Source organism: Ahaetulla prasina, chromosome 2, assembly GCF_028640845.1.
Source record: "Ahaetulla prasina isolate Xishuangbanna chromosome 2, ASM2864084v1, whole genome shotgun sequence".
Classification (NCBI taxonomy): domain Eukaryota; kingdom Metazoa; phylum Chordata; class Lepidosauria; order Squamata; family Colubridae; genus Ahaetulla; species Ahaetulla prasina.
In genome coordinates, this window is record NC_080540.1 from 302,354,131 (window position 1) to 302,369,892 (window position 15,762).

At 44.1% G+C, this 15,762-nt stretch overlaps 1 protein-coding gene across 1 annotated transcript in view; it reads left to right on the top strand.

Annotated features, from left to right (window-relative positions):
* The window catches only part of LOC131190757 (basic proline-rich protein-like), a gene marked incomplete at its 5' end in the record, with an annotated part of 496,338 nt that overhangs the window by 151,955 nt on the left and 328,621 nt on the right, over positions 1–15,762 (top strand). The window contains 2 exons of the mRNA XM_058168112.1: positions 4,761–4,811; positions 9,110–9,169. Coding sequence (XP_058024095.1) covers positions 4,761–4,811; positions 9,110–9,169 — 111 coding nt within the window. The remainder of the gene's footprint in view (positions 1–4,760; positions 4,812–9,109; positions 9,170–15,762) is intronic.

Consider the following 15,762-nt stretch of genomic DNA (forward strand, 5'->3'; position numbering starts at 1 on the left):
ACACTTCCAATTTTACACGGAGAAAACCCAACAACCAAAGACCTATATACAAACACCCGTGAAAACCTCAGAAAACAAATATATATATATATTTATTTAAAGGAAGAAACAGCTGCGATCACACATTGCTCCCAGAAGCACGAAGCTGAAGCCTGAAGATGACGAATGAGACTTCGTCGAAACGTCGCCAAGACACTTCCAATTTTACACAGGAGAAAACCCGAACAACCAAAGAACCATCTATATCTATATCTATCTATATCTATATCTATATCTATATCTATATCTATTATATGTGTGCATGTATTGTATATGGATCTCTCTCTCTCTCTCACTCCTCCTCCTCCTCCTCTCCACAAACCTCACTCCTTTCTAGCACTGATGATGTTACCTAGTTTGGGAATGAAATGTCTGCAAGAAAACAAGCAAGCTCAGAGACCCCACAGTCTTCTTCCTCCTCCTCCTCTCTACAAACTCCACTCCTTCTATCACTGATGATGTTCCCTAGTTGGGTCATGAAACGTCTGCAGGAAAGCAACAAAGAAACATGCGCCCCCCCCCAGTTCAAACCCTGAGCTGCCAATATTCTCTTCTATCAATACAATTTGTGTCTTTAACATTTCCCCCCTTCGATCCGATTACAAATCACAGCTAAATCTGGAAGGGAGTGCTATAACCTTCTTTAAAAAAAAAAAAAAAGACAGCATTAGACGCTCCGAATGCATGGAGAGCTGCTATTCTTACCAAGCTCACCAGGCAGAAAATCAATTCGCCTGTTTGTGAATTGGTATTTCTGCTGATACGGAAGCTCTCCGGCTGACCCAATCCATTTCAAAAAAAGAAGCGAACGCCTCCTTTTGCCTTTCCACATAATTACAAGCCGACACCATAGCTCAGAGCAGCATTTTGGATTCTCACAACGAAGATCAGAAAGGCTGAAAAGAACGGCCGCGTTTCAGACAAAAGGAAATTTAATAATAGATTAATCTTCCGGCTCGTTAGCAAGGAGCTGATTTGGATCCTTGCTTTCAGGTTGGAAAACTTCGCTCTTCGATTGCCAACACTAATCGTAATATATTACTTTGTCTGCTTTTTGTCCTAATTTTTTTTATTATGGTTTTTTAAAAATCCTTTTGTTTGTAATGCTGGTCTGTGACCATAATAAAAGATGGATTGATTCGCCGTTCGGCTGCCACAAGAAGTTTCCCAAGCAAGTTTATCATCTGCTGAGATTATAATAAAAATGTCCCCAAAGGTGCTTTTTTTCAAGCAGCAACTGGATTTTTCTTGTTTTTCTTTGAAGACGTTTTGCTTCTCAACCAAGAAGCTTCTTCAGCTCTGACTGGATGGTGGGGAAGGGAAGGAATTACATTCCTTGCAGACAGCTGGTCATTTGCATCCTTTTTAGAGAGTCATTGAGGCCACCTGGAAGTTTATCTGTGTCCCCAGGGTCACCTGAGTAGTGCGAATGGTTCCTGTAGTCTGCAGGAAGATCATCATAGATTTTAGGAAGAGCCAGCATGGTCCTATTCCACTCCATATCAAGGACGCAGCTGCAGAGATGGTCCACAATATTAAGTATCTGGGAGTGCAGACAACTAACAAACCGAACTGGTCTCTCCACATGTCATCCTTAGGGAAGCGTGCAAACCAGCGTCTGCATTTCCAGCGTCGGATGAGAAGAGCACATCTTTCTCCCTCTGTCCTGGCCACTTTTTACAGAGGCACGATGGAGAGCATTTTAACAAACTGCATCCCTGTTTGGTTTGGTGGCTGCAGTGCCTCAGATAGAAAGTCCCTACAGAGAGTGGTGAGGACAGTGGAGAAAATTGGAGTGGAGTGAACTTCCTATAATTCAAGATGCTGCTTATAAGTGCTGTGTGCTTAGAGCTCAAAGCACTGTTAGAGCCCCACACACCGACTTCATGGTCTATTCCTGTTGCTCCCCTCTGGGGGGAGGTTTTAACCTATTTCTAGCAGGACTACCAGATTCTGTAACAGCTTTGTTCCCTAAGCCATCTGTCGTGTCCCACTCCCATTCCGACAAATGAGTCGAGGAAGCCCGTAACAAACTTGGCAACGAAGCCTCTGCAGCTTGCCAAGCTCCTTCGAGGTTTATCAGGGCAGGCAGGAGTCCAAGTTGTGACTTCAGCGACAGAGTCCGATATCAGCAAACTAGAGAAGACTTTGCTTGACTCAAGGTTGGAATGCCAAAAGCAGGTCCTTTATATAGGCTGTGGGGTGTGGCTCCATGACTCAGCATTTATCCAGGCCTGCCCAACCCCTCCTTCCTCTGGCGTCGCCTCTCAGATCTCCGGAAGCGAGGGTCCTCCTACCCTGAATTGTCTTCAGCTGGATCTGGTGGCAGCTTCTGGGAAAGGGAGGGGTCAGAGGGAGTAGGCCCGGGTAATTCCACCACCTGGCTGGCTTCCTGCTCTGAAGGCTGGGCCAAAGGAACACACGCTGTATGAGTGAGGTTTATCGGGCTTTTCCTTTCACTCCTGGAATCCTCTCTGGGCATGGGGGCCAGGGCCGGGGGCTGGAGTCATGACAGGCCATTCATCTTCATTATCAGACTCTGAGTCTGATAAAAGGCCCGGTTGGAGACGGGGAGAGGCCCGGCTGAGGAGAGGAGGGAGGCCGAGTCACAACACCATCTGTCTTGTAAACTCACAAGTTTTTTCTTCTCTCATCACGTAAATCCGCCATGTACATTTCACCATAGTGCCGAACTAGACTGTATTGTTTCTCTGTGTCATAGATTATAATGTGGGTATATACATAATTTTGTATTTATTTATTTATTTATTTATTTATTCATGTTTTTGTAGTGTACATTGGAGGTGGTGACCCTTTGAGAGCTGTATGCTATCACTTTAATGTATGCTGATTAGTGTACATTCAAAGTGACAATAAAGTTATTCTAAGTTTAAGTGCCTGAATTTGGATCACGTGACCATGGGAAACTGCAAAGTCATAATAGAATAGAATAGAATAGAATTTTTTATTGGCCAAGTGTGATTGGGCACACAAGGAATTTGTCTTGGTGCATATGCTCTCAGTGTACATAAAAGAAAAGATACGTTCATCAAGGTACAACATTTACAACACAATTGATGATCAATATATCAATATAAATCATAAGGATTGCCAGCAACAAGTTATAGTTATACAGTCATAAGTGGAAAGAGATGGGTGATGGGAACCATGAGAAGATTAATAGTAGTGCAGATTCAGTAAATAGTCTGACAGTGTTGAGGGAATGATTTGTTTAGCAGAGTGATGGCCTTCGGGAAAAAACTGTTCTTGTGTCTATTGTTCTGGTGTGCAGTGCTCTATAGCGTCGTTTTGAGGGTAGGAGTTGAAACAGTTTATGTCCAGGATGCGAGGGATGGATTGAAATTAAGAAATAATGCTAATTAATTCAATTTTATTGATAGAATAGAATAGAATAGAATTTTTATTGGCCAAGTGTGATTGGACACACAAGGAATTTGTCTTGGTGCATATGCTCTCAGTGTACATAAAAGAAAAGATACGTTCATCAAGGTACAACATTTACAACATTTAAGTGCAAGGATGGGTCATAAGTCACTTTTTCCAGTGCCCTTTTAAAATTGCTGTAAGTTGAGGACTACCTGCATTGCACCTGGTAGATGCTGGCGAACAATGGACTGCTTTGCTCATTTCACCTGGCTAAAGGTACCCAATCCCTCTCTAACAAGCAGCTACTTTTAATTACAAATACAATTAGGACAAATTTCTTAAATAAAGTCGAAAGCTTTTCCGTGCACGTATTTAATTACTTCCCCCTTCTGTCACATTAAACGCAACATATTTGGCAGCAAATTTCTGCAGGTGTTCTGCAAATTCTGCTCCATAAAATAACGGTTGAGATTGGGGAAAAAATGAAACGTATTCCATTTATCTTTTAAATGGATTAAAATTAAATACGGTTAATGTCGTTATTTTGCAGTCATGTATTTCATCGTTTACCCCTTCTGTTGCATTTGACATTACTATTTGGCAAAAACTTTTTTGGTGGGGGGATCCTGGGTGGGGAGGGGCCCAATCATCCCCCAGTCCTCCCCAAATGGTCTTCCCATTTTAGGAGCCAACGGTCCTTCCTTCCGTCCGAATCTCCTTTGAAAATGGAATTTCTGCGCAACAAAACTGGATGCTGAAATCAGTCAGTGCAGACGTGAGATTTCTCTTCCTCTTGCGCAGAGCTATTTTATTTTAATTTAGTTTATTTTTTTCAATCGGGTATCATCCTGGCCAAGATCATTCTGGGGTTTGAAGCTTTTACTGTCAAGTCAGGTTTACGTTCGATATTTTACATTTTGCTTTCCCGATGGCGTGCTGTCAAACTGTTTTCAGAGTAAGCTTTTGTGTCGGAATTTCTGTTTCTCATATAAAGGTAGATGTATTCAGAAGATCCGTAGGTAGGTATGCTGGCAGGTGTTTAACCTGAAGGCTTTTAAAATAAGCCAGGAGAGGTTTTGGGTTTGAAGATCAGCAAGCTTTAAGGCTGCTCTCGGTTTATATTCTAATGGCTTGCCTGCTCAATGTGGGTGGGACTGTCCTTGATGGTTCCTTGGTTAGGCTGTTGTTTATTGTTAGCTTGTTGGTCTGAGTTGGTCGTTCCTGGATTGGGGTATTGTCTGCTTCTTGATTGGTAACTGATGATGTTACCTAGTTGGGTCATAAAATGTCTACAAGAAAACCATCAAGCTCAGAGAGCACCAATGACCCCTCAGTCCTCCTCCTCCTCCTCCTCCTCCTCCTCCTCCTCCTCCTCCTCCTCCTCCTCTCCCTTCCAGCACTGCTGATGTTCCCTACTTCGGTCATGAAATGTCTACAAGAAAACCATCAAGGTGAGAGAGCACCAAGGCCTTAACCTTTCCATTTCCACAACAAATCTTCATCTTGTCTCCCCTTACAAAAGAAAGTCCAAAATAGCAAACCCTCATCCAATAGAAATACACCTTCACCCCTCTGGCGACAACAAGCAAATCAATCACTTGATGGGCTTCATATCCCCTGTAGGTCGCCAGGCCCGCTGTCAAAACTACATTTTTCAGGGTCTTGGAAAAGTATCAAGATGAGGTCAATCTTATCTCTGCAGGGATGATGTTTCACAGGGAGGGAGCCACCACAGAGAAGGCCCTTCTCCTTGGTCTCACCAGATGGACCTCCTTAAGAGAGGAGACCCGTAACACCTCCTGGCTTCCTGCTCTGGTGGGTCAGGTAGAGAGGACTGGGAAGTGAATGGTCCTTCAAATAACAGGGAGGGAGCCACCATGAAGAAGGCCCTTCTTGCTGATCCCATCAGATCAGGGGTGAAATGCTCCCTGTTCGGACCGGATCGGCTGATCCGGTAGCGATGGTGGTGGGTGGTTCAGAGAACCGGTAGCAAAATTCCCTGTCCCCCCCCCCCCGCCCATGCCCACCCAATCGCCCAGTTGCCCGCTTGCCCGTTTGCCGCTTCTTGTAAAAAATGCTTTTAAAAGGTAAAAATGGCTCTGACGATCACAGCTGAGCCATGTGATCATCAGAGCCTTTTTTTTTTACTTTTAAACTAATAGCTGAATAGGTTGTAAAAAAATGCTTTTAAAAGTAAAAAAAAAAAGATTGCGTGCCACAGCTGATCACCCCCACCCCCCCGTGCGTTGTTTTACTTACCCCATGCCTCCTTTCGGTGCGCACCGCATGTGCACCTCGCCTAACCCTAACCCTAACCGGTGGTAAACCAGTTCAGATTTAACCACTGCATCAATGCTTCTTTAAAAGAGGGGAGCCCTAATAGCTCCTGGCTCCCTGCTCTGGTGGGTCAGGTAGAGATGACTGGGAAATGATGCTCCTTCAAATAACAGGGAGGGAGCCACCATGGAGAAGGCCTTTCTTCTGGGTCCCACCAGATGGACCTCCTTAGCAGAGGAGACCCATAACATCTCTTGGCTCCCTGCTCTGGTGGGTCAAGTAGAGATGACTGGGAAGTGAATGGTCCTTCAAATAACAGGGAGGGAGCCACCACGAAGAAGGCCCTTCTCCTTGGTCCCACCAGATGGACCTCTTTAGGAGAGCGGACCCGTAACATCTCCTCTCTCCCTGCTCTGGTGGGTCACGTAGATGGAAAAGCTGGTCCTTTCAATAACCTGGTTCCAAGCCATGGGTGGGCTTCAAAAATTTTAGTAAGGGGTTCTTTACCTGGTTGCTGGGTGGATGTGGCCTAGTCAGTTTCCTGCACCAGGGTGGCGGGGAGAGGGGCGTTTTTGTCCTCCCTAGGCTCTGGAGGCTTTCCTTGAGCCTCTGGGAGGGCAAAAACGCCTCCCCAGGCTCTGGAGGCCCTCCGGAGGCTGGAAATGGGCCTTCCCGAACTTCCGGTAGGGTCGTTTTTCACCCTTCCTGAGACTCCGCATGCGCTCTGCACTTATCTGCATCAAAAGCAGGCCACATGGGGACTCCTGGGAGGGGCCGGGAGGGGAGGGGAGGGGTGGGTGGGTGAGTGGGATTTGGGAGTTCTCCAAACTGCACAGAATCTTAGCTAGAGGTCCTCCCGAACCACTGCGAACCCACAGCAACCCACCCCTGTTCCAAGCCATATAGACCAGGGGTCTCCAACCTTGGTCCCTTTAAGACTTGTGGACTTCAGCTTTGCTGGCTGAGGGACTCTGGGAGTTGAAGTCCACAAGTCTTAAAGGGAGCAAGGTTGGAGACCCCTGATATAGACTATCTAGTGCAAGTTTTCTATCTAGGATTCAGAAGGTACAAAACAGCCATGAGTTCTCCAAGAGAACCTGATCTTCCATGAACTGATCCAATCTCCTTTTAATACCACTCTACTTGGCTGTCCTTATTTCATCCATTGGCAGTGAATATCCATAATTTTAATTATATTGCATTTGCCACGTAGTCATTTCTGCCCCTTTGTGGATTTCATTTTGGTTTTTTGTTTTTTTTTACAGGCAGCATCTCATGTTCCCCATGGAGAATTTGATACTCATTCGTTTTTTGATCTGCCACGTTTTCTAGCAATTCCAAAGTCTTGAATAATGCAGCTTTCCTGGCTCTCTCCACCTGGTGCTTATTTCAGAATATTTGAGGGTATTTTCCCCAAGAAGAACTACAAACAGGTTGTTGTGACTCCAGCCCCTGAACCTGGCCCCATGCCCGAAAGTGACTCCGAGAGTGAGGGGGAAGGGCTGGTAAGGCTTACCTCGGGAGCACTGATTCCTTTGGCTCGGCTCCAGGAGCCAGAACCAGACCAGTCGGAGGACGTAATGAGGCCGTCATCCCCTGATTCCTCCCTTCCCCAGGCTACGCCTTCAGACCCAGCTGATAATAATAATAATCAAGCTTGGCTTGACCCGCGCTTCAGAAGATTAGAGAGGCGGCATCATCAAAAGGAAGGGTGGGGCAGGAGATCCATCCCACAGGATATATAAGGAGCTTTGGGACTGCTCTCACTCCACGGGAAGCAAAAGTTTAGCTGAACCATTTCAAAAAGAGCTGAAAGTCTTGCTACGTGAGTCATTTGTTTGAACTTTGGCAGGCAGCTGTGATTTCTCTGCCAGGACTGATAAGAGCTGTGAATCCACTGGCTGCAGGCCAGCTCGTGGGTCTGAAGTGGGGAAGGAGACAGAACACAGGTAGTCCTTGAATACAACAGTTTGTTTAGTGACCTTTCAAAGTTACAACGGCACTGAAAAAAGCGACCGATGACCATTTTTCACACTTATGACCATTGCGGTCACGTGATCAAAATTTGGACGCTTGGCAATGGACTCATATTTATGACGGTTGCAGTGTCCCGGGGTCACGTGATCCCCTTTTTCTGATTTTCTGAGAATGGGGAAGCCAGATTCACTTAACAACGGTGTTACTAACTTAACAGCGGCAGCAGGATTCATGTGACAACAGTGGCCAGAATGGTTGCAAAATGGGGCAAAACTCACTTTACAACGGTCTGGCTTAGCAGTAGACATTTTGGGCTCAGCTGCGGCCGTAAGTCAAGGGCTACCTGTATACACCTGCAGGGAAGGACAGAGGAAGTCTCTCAGGTTTAAGTGTCCTTCGGTTTCATCCTAGAAAACCCTCCCTTGAATAAAATCAACCCCAGGCAAATTCAGCTCCCTAAAATTCCAGCAGGCAGGAGAGTCCCTGGCCATTCGATCCGGGAGATTGGCGGGGTCAACCAGGATGTATTTATTTATTGATACTGATTTATACAGCTGCCAATCTCGCAAATGCAACCCTGAGTGGTGGACGAGATGAGAGAACACATAAAACATCCATTTCCCAGCCGAATAAACACCAAGGAACAGGGTTCACTTATGTGCTTGGCCCCCTGCCTGAGAAAACAGACTTTAAGGGGTTTTGGAAGGTGAGCAGTCTCAGGGTCAGGCAAAAAAGCGGGGTGTGGGGAGGTCCACCTATTGTCCAAAGCACCTGAGGGCAGGACAAGAAGCAACAGATGGAAACTAATCAAGGAGAGAAGCAACCTAGAATTAAGGAGAAAGTTCCTAACAGTGAGAACAATCAACCAGTGGAACAGCTTGCCACCAGAAATTGTAGGTGCTCCATCACTGGAAGTTTTTAAGAAGAGACCGGACAGCCACTTGCCTGAAATGGTATAGGGTCTCCTGATTGAGCAGGGGGGTTGGACTAGATGACCTCCAAGGTCCCTTCCATCTATTCTATTGCATCCCATTCCATCCCATCCACAGTAGAGTATGAACAGTAGAGAATATTTGTAGCTCAGGGTTGAATTGTGGGGTCCCTGAGCTTGGTTGCTTTCTTGCAGACATTTCATGACCCAACTAGGTAACATCATGAGAGATAGAAGGGTTAGGGGTTTGCTCAGAGACCAGCCAGGATTCTACAGGTCAACCCTGAGCTATAAATATTCTCCTCTATTGGTATCTCTCTCTCTTCTCGCTCTCCTCTCCCCACCTCCCTTCGTCCCTCTCTCTCTCCCACCCCCCTCAACCAAGCACAGAAATCACCAAGAACCCCCCCCCCCAGTCCTCCGCCTTTCCCTTCTAGCACTCATGATGTTACCTAGTTTGGCTAATGAAACACCTGCAAGAAAACAAGGACCCTACAATCCTCCTCCTCCTCCTCCTCCTCCTCCTCCTCCTCCTTCTCCCCTCCCCCCTCCTCCTCCTCTCCTTTCTAGCACTGATTTTTTTTTATTTTGTCACAACAATATACACAAGCATCAACGTAAAATAACTACATATCATATAAGCATATATATGAGCAAAATTATGCAATAACTATATTAATTTGATAAATGAAAGGAAACAATAGGACAGGAATGGTAGGCACTTTTGTGCTCTTATGCACACCCCTTATAGTCCTCTTAGGAATGGGGTGAGGTCAATAGTAGACAGTTTTTGATTGAAGATTTTGGGATTTTGGGAAGAGACCACAGAGTCAGGTAGTGTGTTCCAAGTGTTAATAACTCTGTTACTGAAGTCGTATTTTCTGCAATCGAGATTGGAGCGGTTCACTTTAAGTTTAAATCTATTGTTTGCTCTTGTATTATTGCGATTGAAGCTGAAGTAGTCTTCAACAGGAAGGACATTGCAATAGATGATTCTATGTGTTAAGCACAGGTCTTGTCGGAGTCAGCGGAGTTCTAAGTTTTCTAAACCCAGGATTTCAAGTCTAGCGGGATAAGGTATTTTGTTGTTTTCAGAGGAGCGGAGAACACTTCTTGTAAAATATTTCTGCACACGTTCAATTGTGTTGATGTCAGAAATGTGGTGTGGGTTCCAGACAGGCGAGCTGTATTCAAGAATAGGTCTAGCAAATGTTTTGTATGCTCTGGTTAGTAGTGTAGAGTTTTTTGGAAAAGAAGCTACGCAAAATTAGGTTTACAACTCTTAAAGCCTTTTTTGTTATGTAGCTGCAGTGGGCTTTGGCACTTAGATCATTGGATATGAAAACTCCAAGGTCTTTAACAGGGTGGGGGTCATCTGTAAGGTAATGTCCATCAAGCTTGTACTTAGTATTTTGGTTCTTTTTTCCAATGTGTAAGACTGAGCATTTGTTGGTTGCGATTTGGAGTTGCCAAGTTTTAGACCGATCAGGTACAAAGTCAAGGTCTTTTTGGAGGGTAGTAGTACTGTTGGTGGTGTTAAATAATTTGACATCATCAGCAAAGAGAACACAATAACTTGAGATATGGTCACAAAGATCATTAATGTATAGTATAAAGAGTGTTGGTCCAAGGACGCTGCCTTGAGGAACGCCACTCTTGACAGGAACAGGATTTGATAAAGCATTGCCAATTCTGACCACTTGTTGTCTGTTTGACAGGAAAACAGATATCCATTTGTGGAGGGGTCCTGAGATGCCCTAGGATTTTAGTTTTGCCTTTTTAAATGTTACCTAGCGTGGAGGCCTAATTCATATGTTCATTGTTAGGCTTTAGAAATAGATCATATATTCTGTTACTTTAAATATTCAAAAGTTTGTTGTTCAGTGCTGTGACCCTGGTATGGAGACAGATGCAGGAACAGCTGTCTTTCCTTCAGGGGGTGAATGGAGCAGTGTGAAAACAGACAGGTTTAATCAAATAGAATAGAATAGAATAGAATAGAATAGAATTTTTTAGAATAGAATAGAATAGAATTTATTGGCCAAGTGTGATTGGACACACAAGGAATTTGTCTTGGTGCATATGCTCTCAGTGTACATAAAAGAAAAGATACGTTCATCAAGGTACAACATTTACAACACAATTGATGATCAATATATCAATATAAATCATAAGGATTGCCAGCAACAAGTTATAGTCATACAGTCATAAGTGGAAAGAGATTGGTGATGGGAACTATGAAACGATTAATAGTAGTGCAGATTCAGTAAATAGTCTGACAGTGTTGAGGGAATTATTTGTTTAGCAGAGTGATGGCCTTCGGGGAAAAACTGTTCTTGTGTCTAGTTGTTCTGGTGTGCAGTGCTCTATAGCGTCGTTTTGAGGGTAGGAGTTGAAACAGTTTATGTCCAGGATGCGAGGGATCTGCAAATATTTTCACGGTCCTCTTCTTGATTCGTGCAGTATACAGGTCCTCAATGGAAGGCAGGTTGGTAGCAATTATTTTTTCTGCAGTTCTAATTATCCTCTGAAGTCTGTGTTTTTCTTGTTGGGTTGCAGAACCGAACCAGACAGTTATAGAGGTGCAAATGACAGACTCAATAATTCCTCTGTAGAATTGGATCAGCAGCTCCTTGGGCAGTTTGAGCTTACTGAGTTGGCGCAGAAAGAACATTCTTTGTTGTCCTTTTTTAATGATGTTTTTGATGTTAGCTGTCCATTTGAGATCTTGCGATATGATAGAACCCAGAAATTTGAAGGTTTCTACTGTTGATACTGTGTTGTCAAGTATTGTGAGAGGTGGAAGTATGGAAGGGTTTTTCCTAAAGTCTACCACCATTTCTACGGTTTTGAGTGTGTTCAGTTCCAGATTGTTTTGGTTGCACCACAAGGCTAGTCGTTCGACCTCTCGTCTAAATAACGTTGCTGATTGTACACACTGGCATTATCTAAAAAGAGAGAATCTTACTAATGTCACAGTAATACCGAAGTCATTCTGATGGTTCATTGAAAGCATTCCAGACATAGGGAAATCAGTGTTTCTCGGCTTCTTGGCAAATTTAAGATGTGGGGACTTCAAACCCAGAATTCCCAGCCAGTGTGAAGTCCACCCACCTTAAAGCTTGCCGGCTGGGGAATTCTGGGAATTGAAGTCCACAAATCTTAAAGGTTGCCAGCTGGGGAATTTTGGGAGTTGAAGCCCACCCCTTTTAAAGCTTGCTGGCTAAGGAATTCTGGGAGTTGAAATCCACCCCATTTAAAGCTTGCTGACTAGGGAATTCTGGGAGTTGAAGTCCACCCCTCTTAAAGCTTGCCGGCTGGGGAATTCTGGGAGTTGAAGTCCACCCATCTTAACACTTGTCAGCTGGGGAATTCTGGGAGTTGAAATCCAGACATGTTAAAAGTTACTGATGTTGAAAAATACCGAGTCCCATTCTACTTTTCCACATTTTTTTTATCTTTCTTTCGTTTGTGCAAGAAACCAAATGAATATGATCTGTAGCCTGCAACACAACAGGAGGCTCTTATTTGGAAGGCAGCATCGGCGCTCAATTGATTCCCCCAAAACAGATGTTGGGATCAAACAAATAAAATCGACAGGATTCACTCTTGGGTCAGCAGCAAAGCAAACTCACTCCTCTTAGGAGTCTCTTGCAGGGTTCCTTGACAGCAAAAACATGTTTTTCAAGAAGAAGGAGGAGGGGGGAATTTGAAAGAGATTGGTGGGATGCCCTTTAATCCGGTTCTAATCTTGTTCCTTGGATTAGAATTGATTCTAGAACCAGCTGACTGACTGACACTTTGGAATATTGCAGCCAATTTTGGTTGCTACAATATAAAAAAGATGTGGAGACTCTGAAAAGAGAGCAGAAAAGAGCAATGATTAGGAGGCTGGAGGCTAAAACATATGGAGAATGGTTGCAAGAATTGGATATGTCTAGTTTAATGAAAAGAAGGACTAGGGGAGACCTGATAGCAGTCTTCCAATATTTGAGGGGCTGCCACAGAGAGGAGGAAGGGGGTCAAACTATTCTCCAAAGCACCTGAAGGCAGAACAAGAAACAACGGGTGGAAACTAATCAAGGAGAGAAGCAACCGAGAACTAAGGAGAAATTGCCTGACAATCAGAACAATTAACCAATGGAACAGCTTTCCTTCAGAAGTTGTGGGTGCTCCATCACTTGAGGTTTTTTTTAAAAAAGACTGGGCAGCAGGGGTGAAATCCAGCAGGTTCTGACAGGTTCTGGAGAACCAGTAGTGGAAATTTTGAGCAGTTCGGAGAACTGGCAAATGCCACCGCTGGCTGGCCCCAGAGTGGGGAGGGAATGGATATTTTGCAATATCCTTCCCCTGCCATGCCCACCAAGCCACGCCCACCAAGCCACGCCCACAAAACTGGTAGTAAAACAAATTGGATTTCGCCACTGCTGGGCAGCCATTTGTCGAGGATGGTGTAGGGTCTCCTGCTTGAGCTAGAAGACCTGTAAGGTCCCTTCCAACTCTATTCTGTTGTTGCTTCATCCTGCTCTAGTCCTCTTACCAAGAGGATAGTATGTGGCAGCAGGTGGTATGTGTTTCAGAGTCTACAGTTAAGTAGTTGCTCACTTCAATTGTCAACAACAATAGAGAAGAGCTAGAAGCTGATGCAATGACTTGTTTCCCACTTGGAGCAGAGCAGAATTAAAAGAATGAAGATATAGAATAGAATAGAATAGAATAGAATAGAATAGAATAGAATTTTTTTTATTGGCCAACTGTGATTGGACACACAAGGAATTTGTCTTGGTGCATACGCTCTTAGTGTAAAGAATAGAATAGAATAGAATAGAATAGAATTAGAATAGAATAAAATTAGAATAGAATAGAATAGAATAGAATTTTTTATTGGCCAAGTGTGATTGGACACACAAGGAATTTGTCTTTGGTGCATACACTCTTAGTGTACATAAAAGAAAAGATACCTTCATCAAGGTACAACATTTACACCACAAATGATGGTCAATATATCAATATTGCATCCTGGACATAAACTGTTTCAACTCCTACCCTCAAAACGACGCTATAGAGCCCTGCACACCAGAACAACTAGACACAAGAACAGTTTTCCCCCGAAGGCCATCACTCTGCTAAACAAATAATTCCCTCAACACTGTCAGACTATTTACTGAATCTGCACTACTATTAATCGTTTCATAGTTCCCATCACCCATCTCTTTCCACTTATGACTGTATGACTATAACTTGTTGCTGGCAATCCTTATGATTTATATTGATATACTGACCATCAATTGTGTTGTAAATGTTGTACCTTGATGAACGTATCTTTTCTTTTATGTACACTGAGAGCATATGCACCAAGACAAATTCCTTGTGTGTCCAATCACACTTGGCCAATAAAAAAAAAATCTATTCTATTCTATAAATCATAAGGATTGCCAGCAACAAAGTTACATGCAATCATTCATGGTTGCATCCTGGCAAGGAGTTGACCAAACCAGAGAGGAAGCCTGTTATCTTCCTTGCCTCTTTCTGCAACGTAGCCCAGGACCTTTGGAGGAGAAAGATGGCATCAGATGTCATTCTCAACATGCAACAGACCCAGTGAAACCCCATAGCAACCAGCCAAGACTTGTTGCTGGGACCAGCGGCCACAAAGCAATCAGATCTCTCTTTGTGCCAAAGCCTGACAGATGAACAGAGGTGGCTCAGGATTAATTGAACATCTGGAGGGTTTGGCAAATGGCCGACTTAATTAGGCTGGGTGTTCACAGTTGGCTCCCACAGCCTCTGTGCAGAGGCTTAATTTCCATCCCGTCTGCCAAAGAAGTTTTTTTGTTTGTTTCCCAGGCTGCTGGTAGGAGAAGGAAGGGAAAGAGAAGAAGGTTAAGAACAGTGAGGAAAAAACCAAAACAGAGAGTAAGGGGAACTGGGTTTCTTGGAGGACGTTGAGAAGTTTAAGAACTTTCCATCAAGCTTGTGAAGACAGCTGGGCCAGCTCTGCTCTTGCTTTGAGCTTCAAGGATGGCTCATCTCCTGAGGTCCTGGAAAGGGGGCAGAGAAGAGCAATGGTTAGGGGGCTGGAGGCTAAACCGTACGATGAACAGTTGAAGGAACTTGATATCTAGTCTAACATTGAGGAGGCTCCGGGGAGACACGATTGCTATCTTCCAGGACTTGAGGGAGCGTCACAGGGAAGAGAGGGGTCAACTTCTCCAAAGCACCTGAGGGCATAACAAGAAGCAATGGGTTGAAGCTGGTCAGAGGGAGATTCAGCCTGGAAATAAAGAGGAATTTCCTGACAGTGAGAACGATTAATCAATGGAACAGTTTGCCTCCAGAAGTTGTGGGCGCTCCAACACTGGAGGTTTTCAAAAGGAGACTGGACAGACTTTTGTCTGAAATGGAATTAGGACTCCTGCCTTGAGCATGGAATTGGATCAGAAGACCTCCAGGGTCATGTCCAATCCCATCCATTCACAGATTCTGTAATTCTAAGTTTCTAAGATTCTGTGATTCTAAGATTCTATAGTACCAAAGTTCTTGATTCTGAGATGCTGTGATTTTCTGATTCTAAGATTCTAAAGTTCTAAGGCTCTATGATACCAAGATTCTGTGATCCTGAGAGTCTAAGATCTGTTGGTTTTCTCCTCTGAGCATTCCAAAGTGATGTTGACAATTCAACTCACTCTGAATGGACAGCTGAATTTTTTCCCCCCACGACTTATTTTTCTACTCACTTACTGAATCTGCTTGGATGGTTTTGTCTACTCAACGAGTCTCAACAAAATTACATGCAATTAGAGAGATTGTGTGGGCCTTTGAGGGCATCCAAGAGAATTGCAGGTGCAGCTTTTGGGGGTCTGGCATACCCACTTAGATGATCTAATGTGGGCTGTCGAGATTGGCCAGGCTTCCAAGGGTTGGTCCAAAACCAGATTTCCTGTGGAAACCAACCAGTTCAAGACCTGCCTCTGAGAACAAGAATCCATGAATATGACAAACCAGGGCCTGTCCAATGATGGCTGTTATTTGGCTCTTTCTCGGGTTCCATGTGTCTAAATATTTATGCCAGCCAGATATGAGAAACAATTAGATTGCAATTAATACACAGGAGGTATGTGAAGATAATTAGCCCGGTGTTGAACGGAATA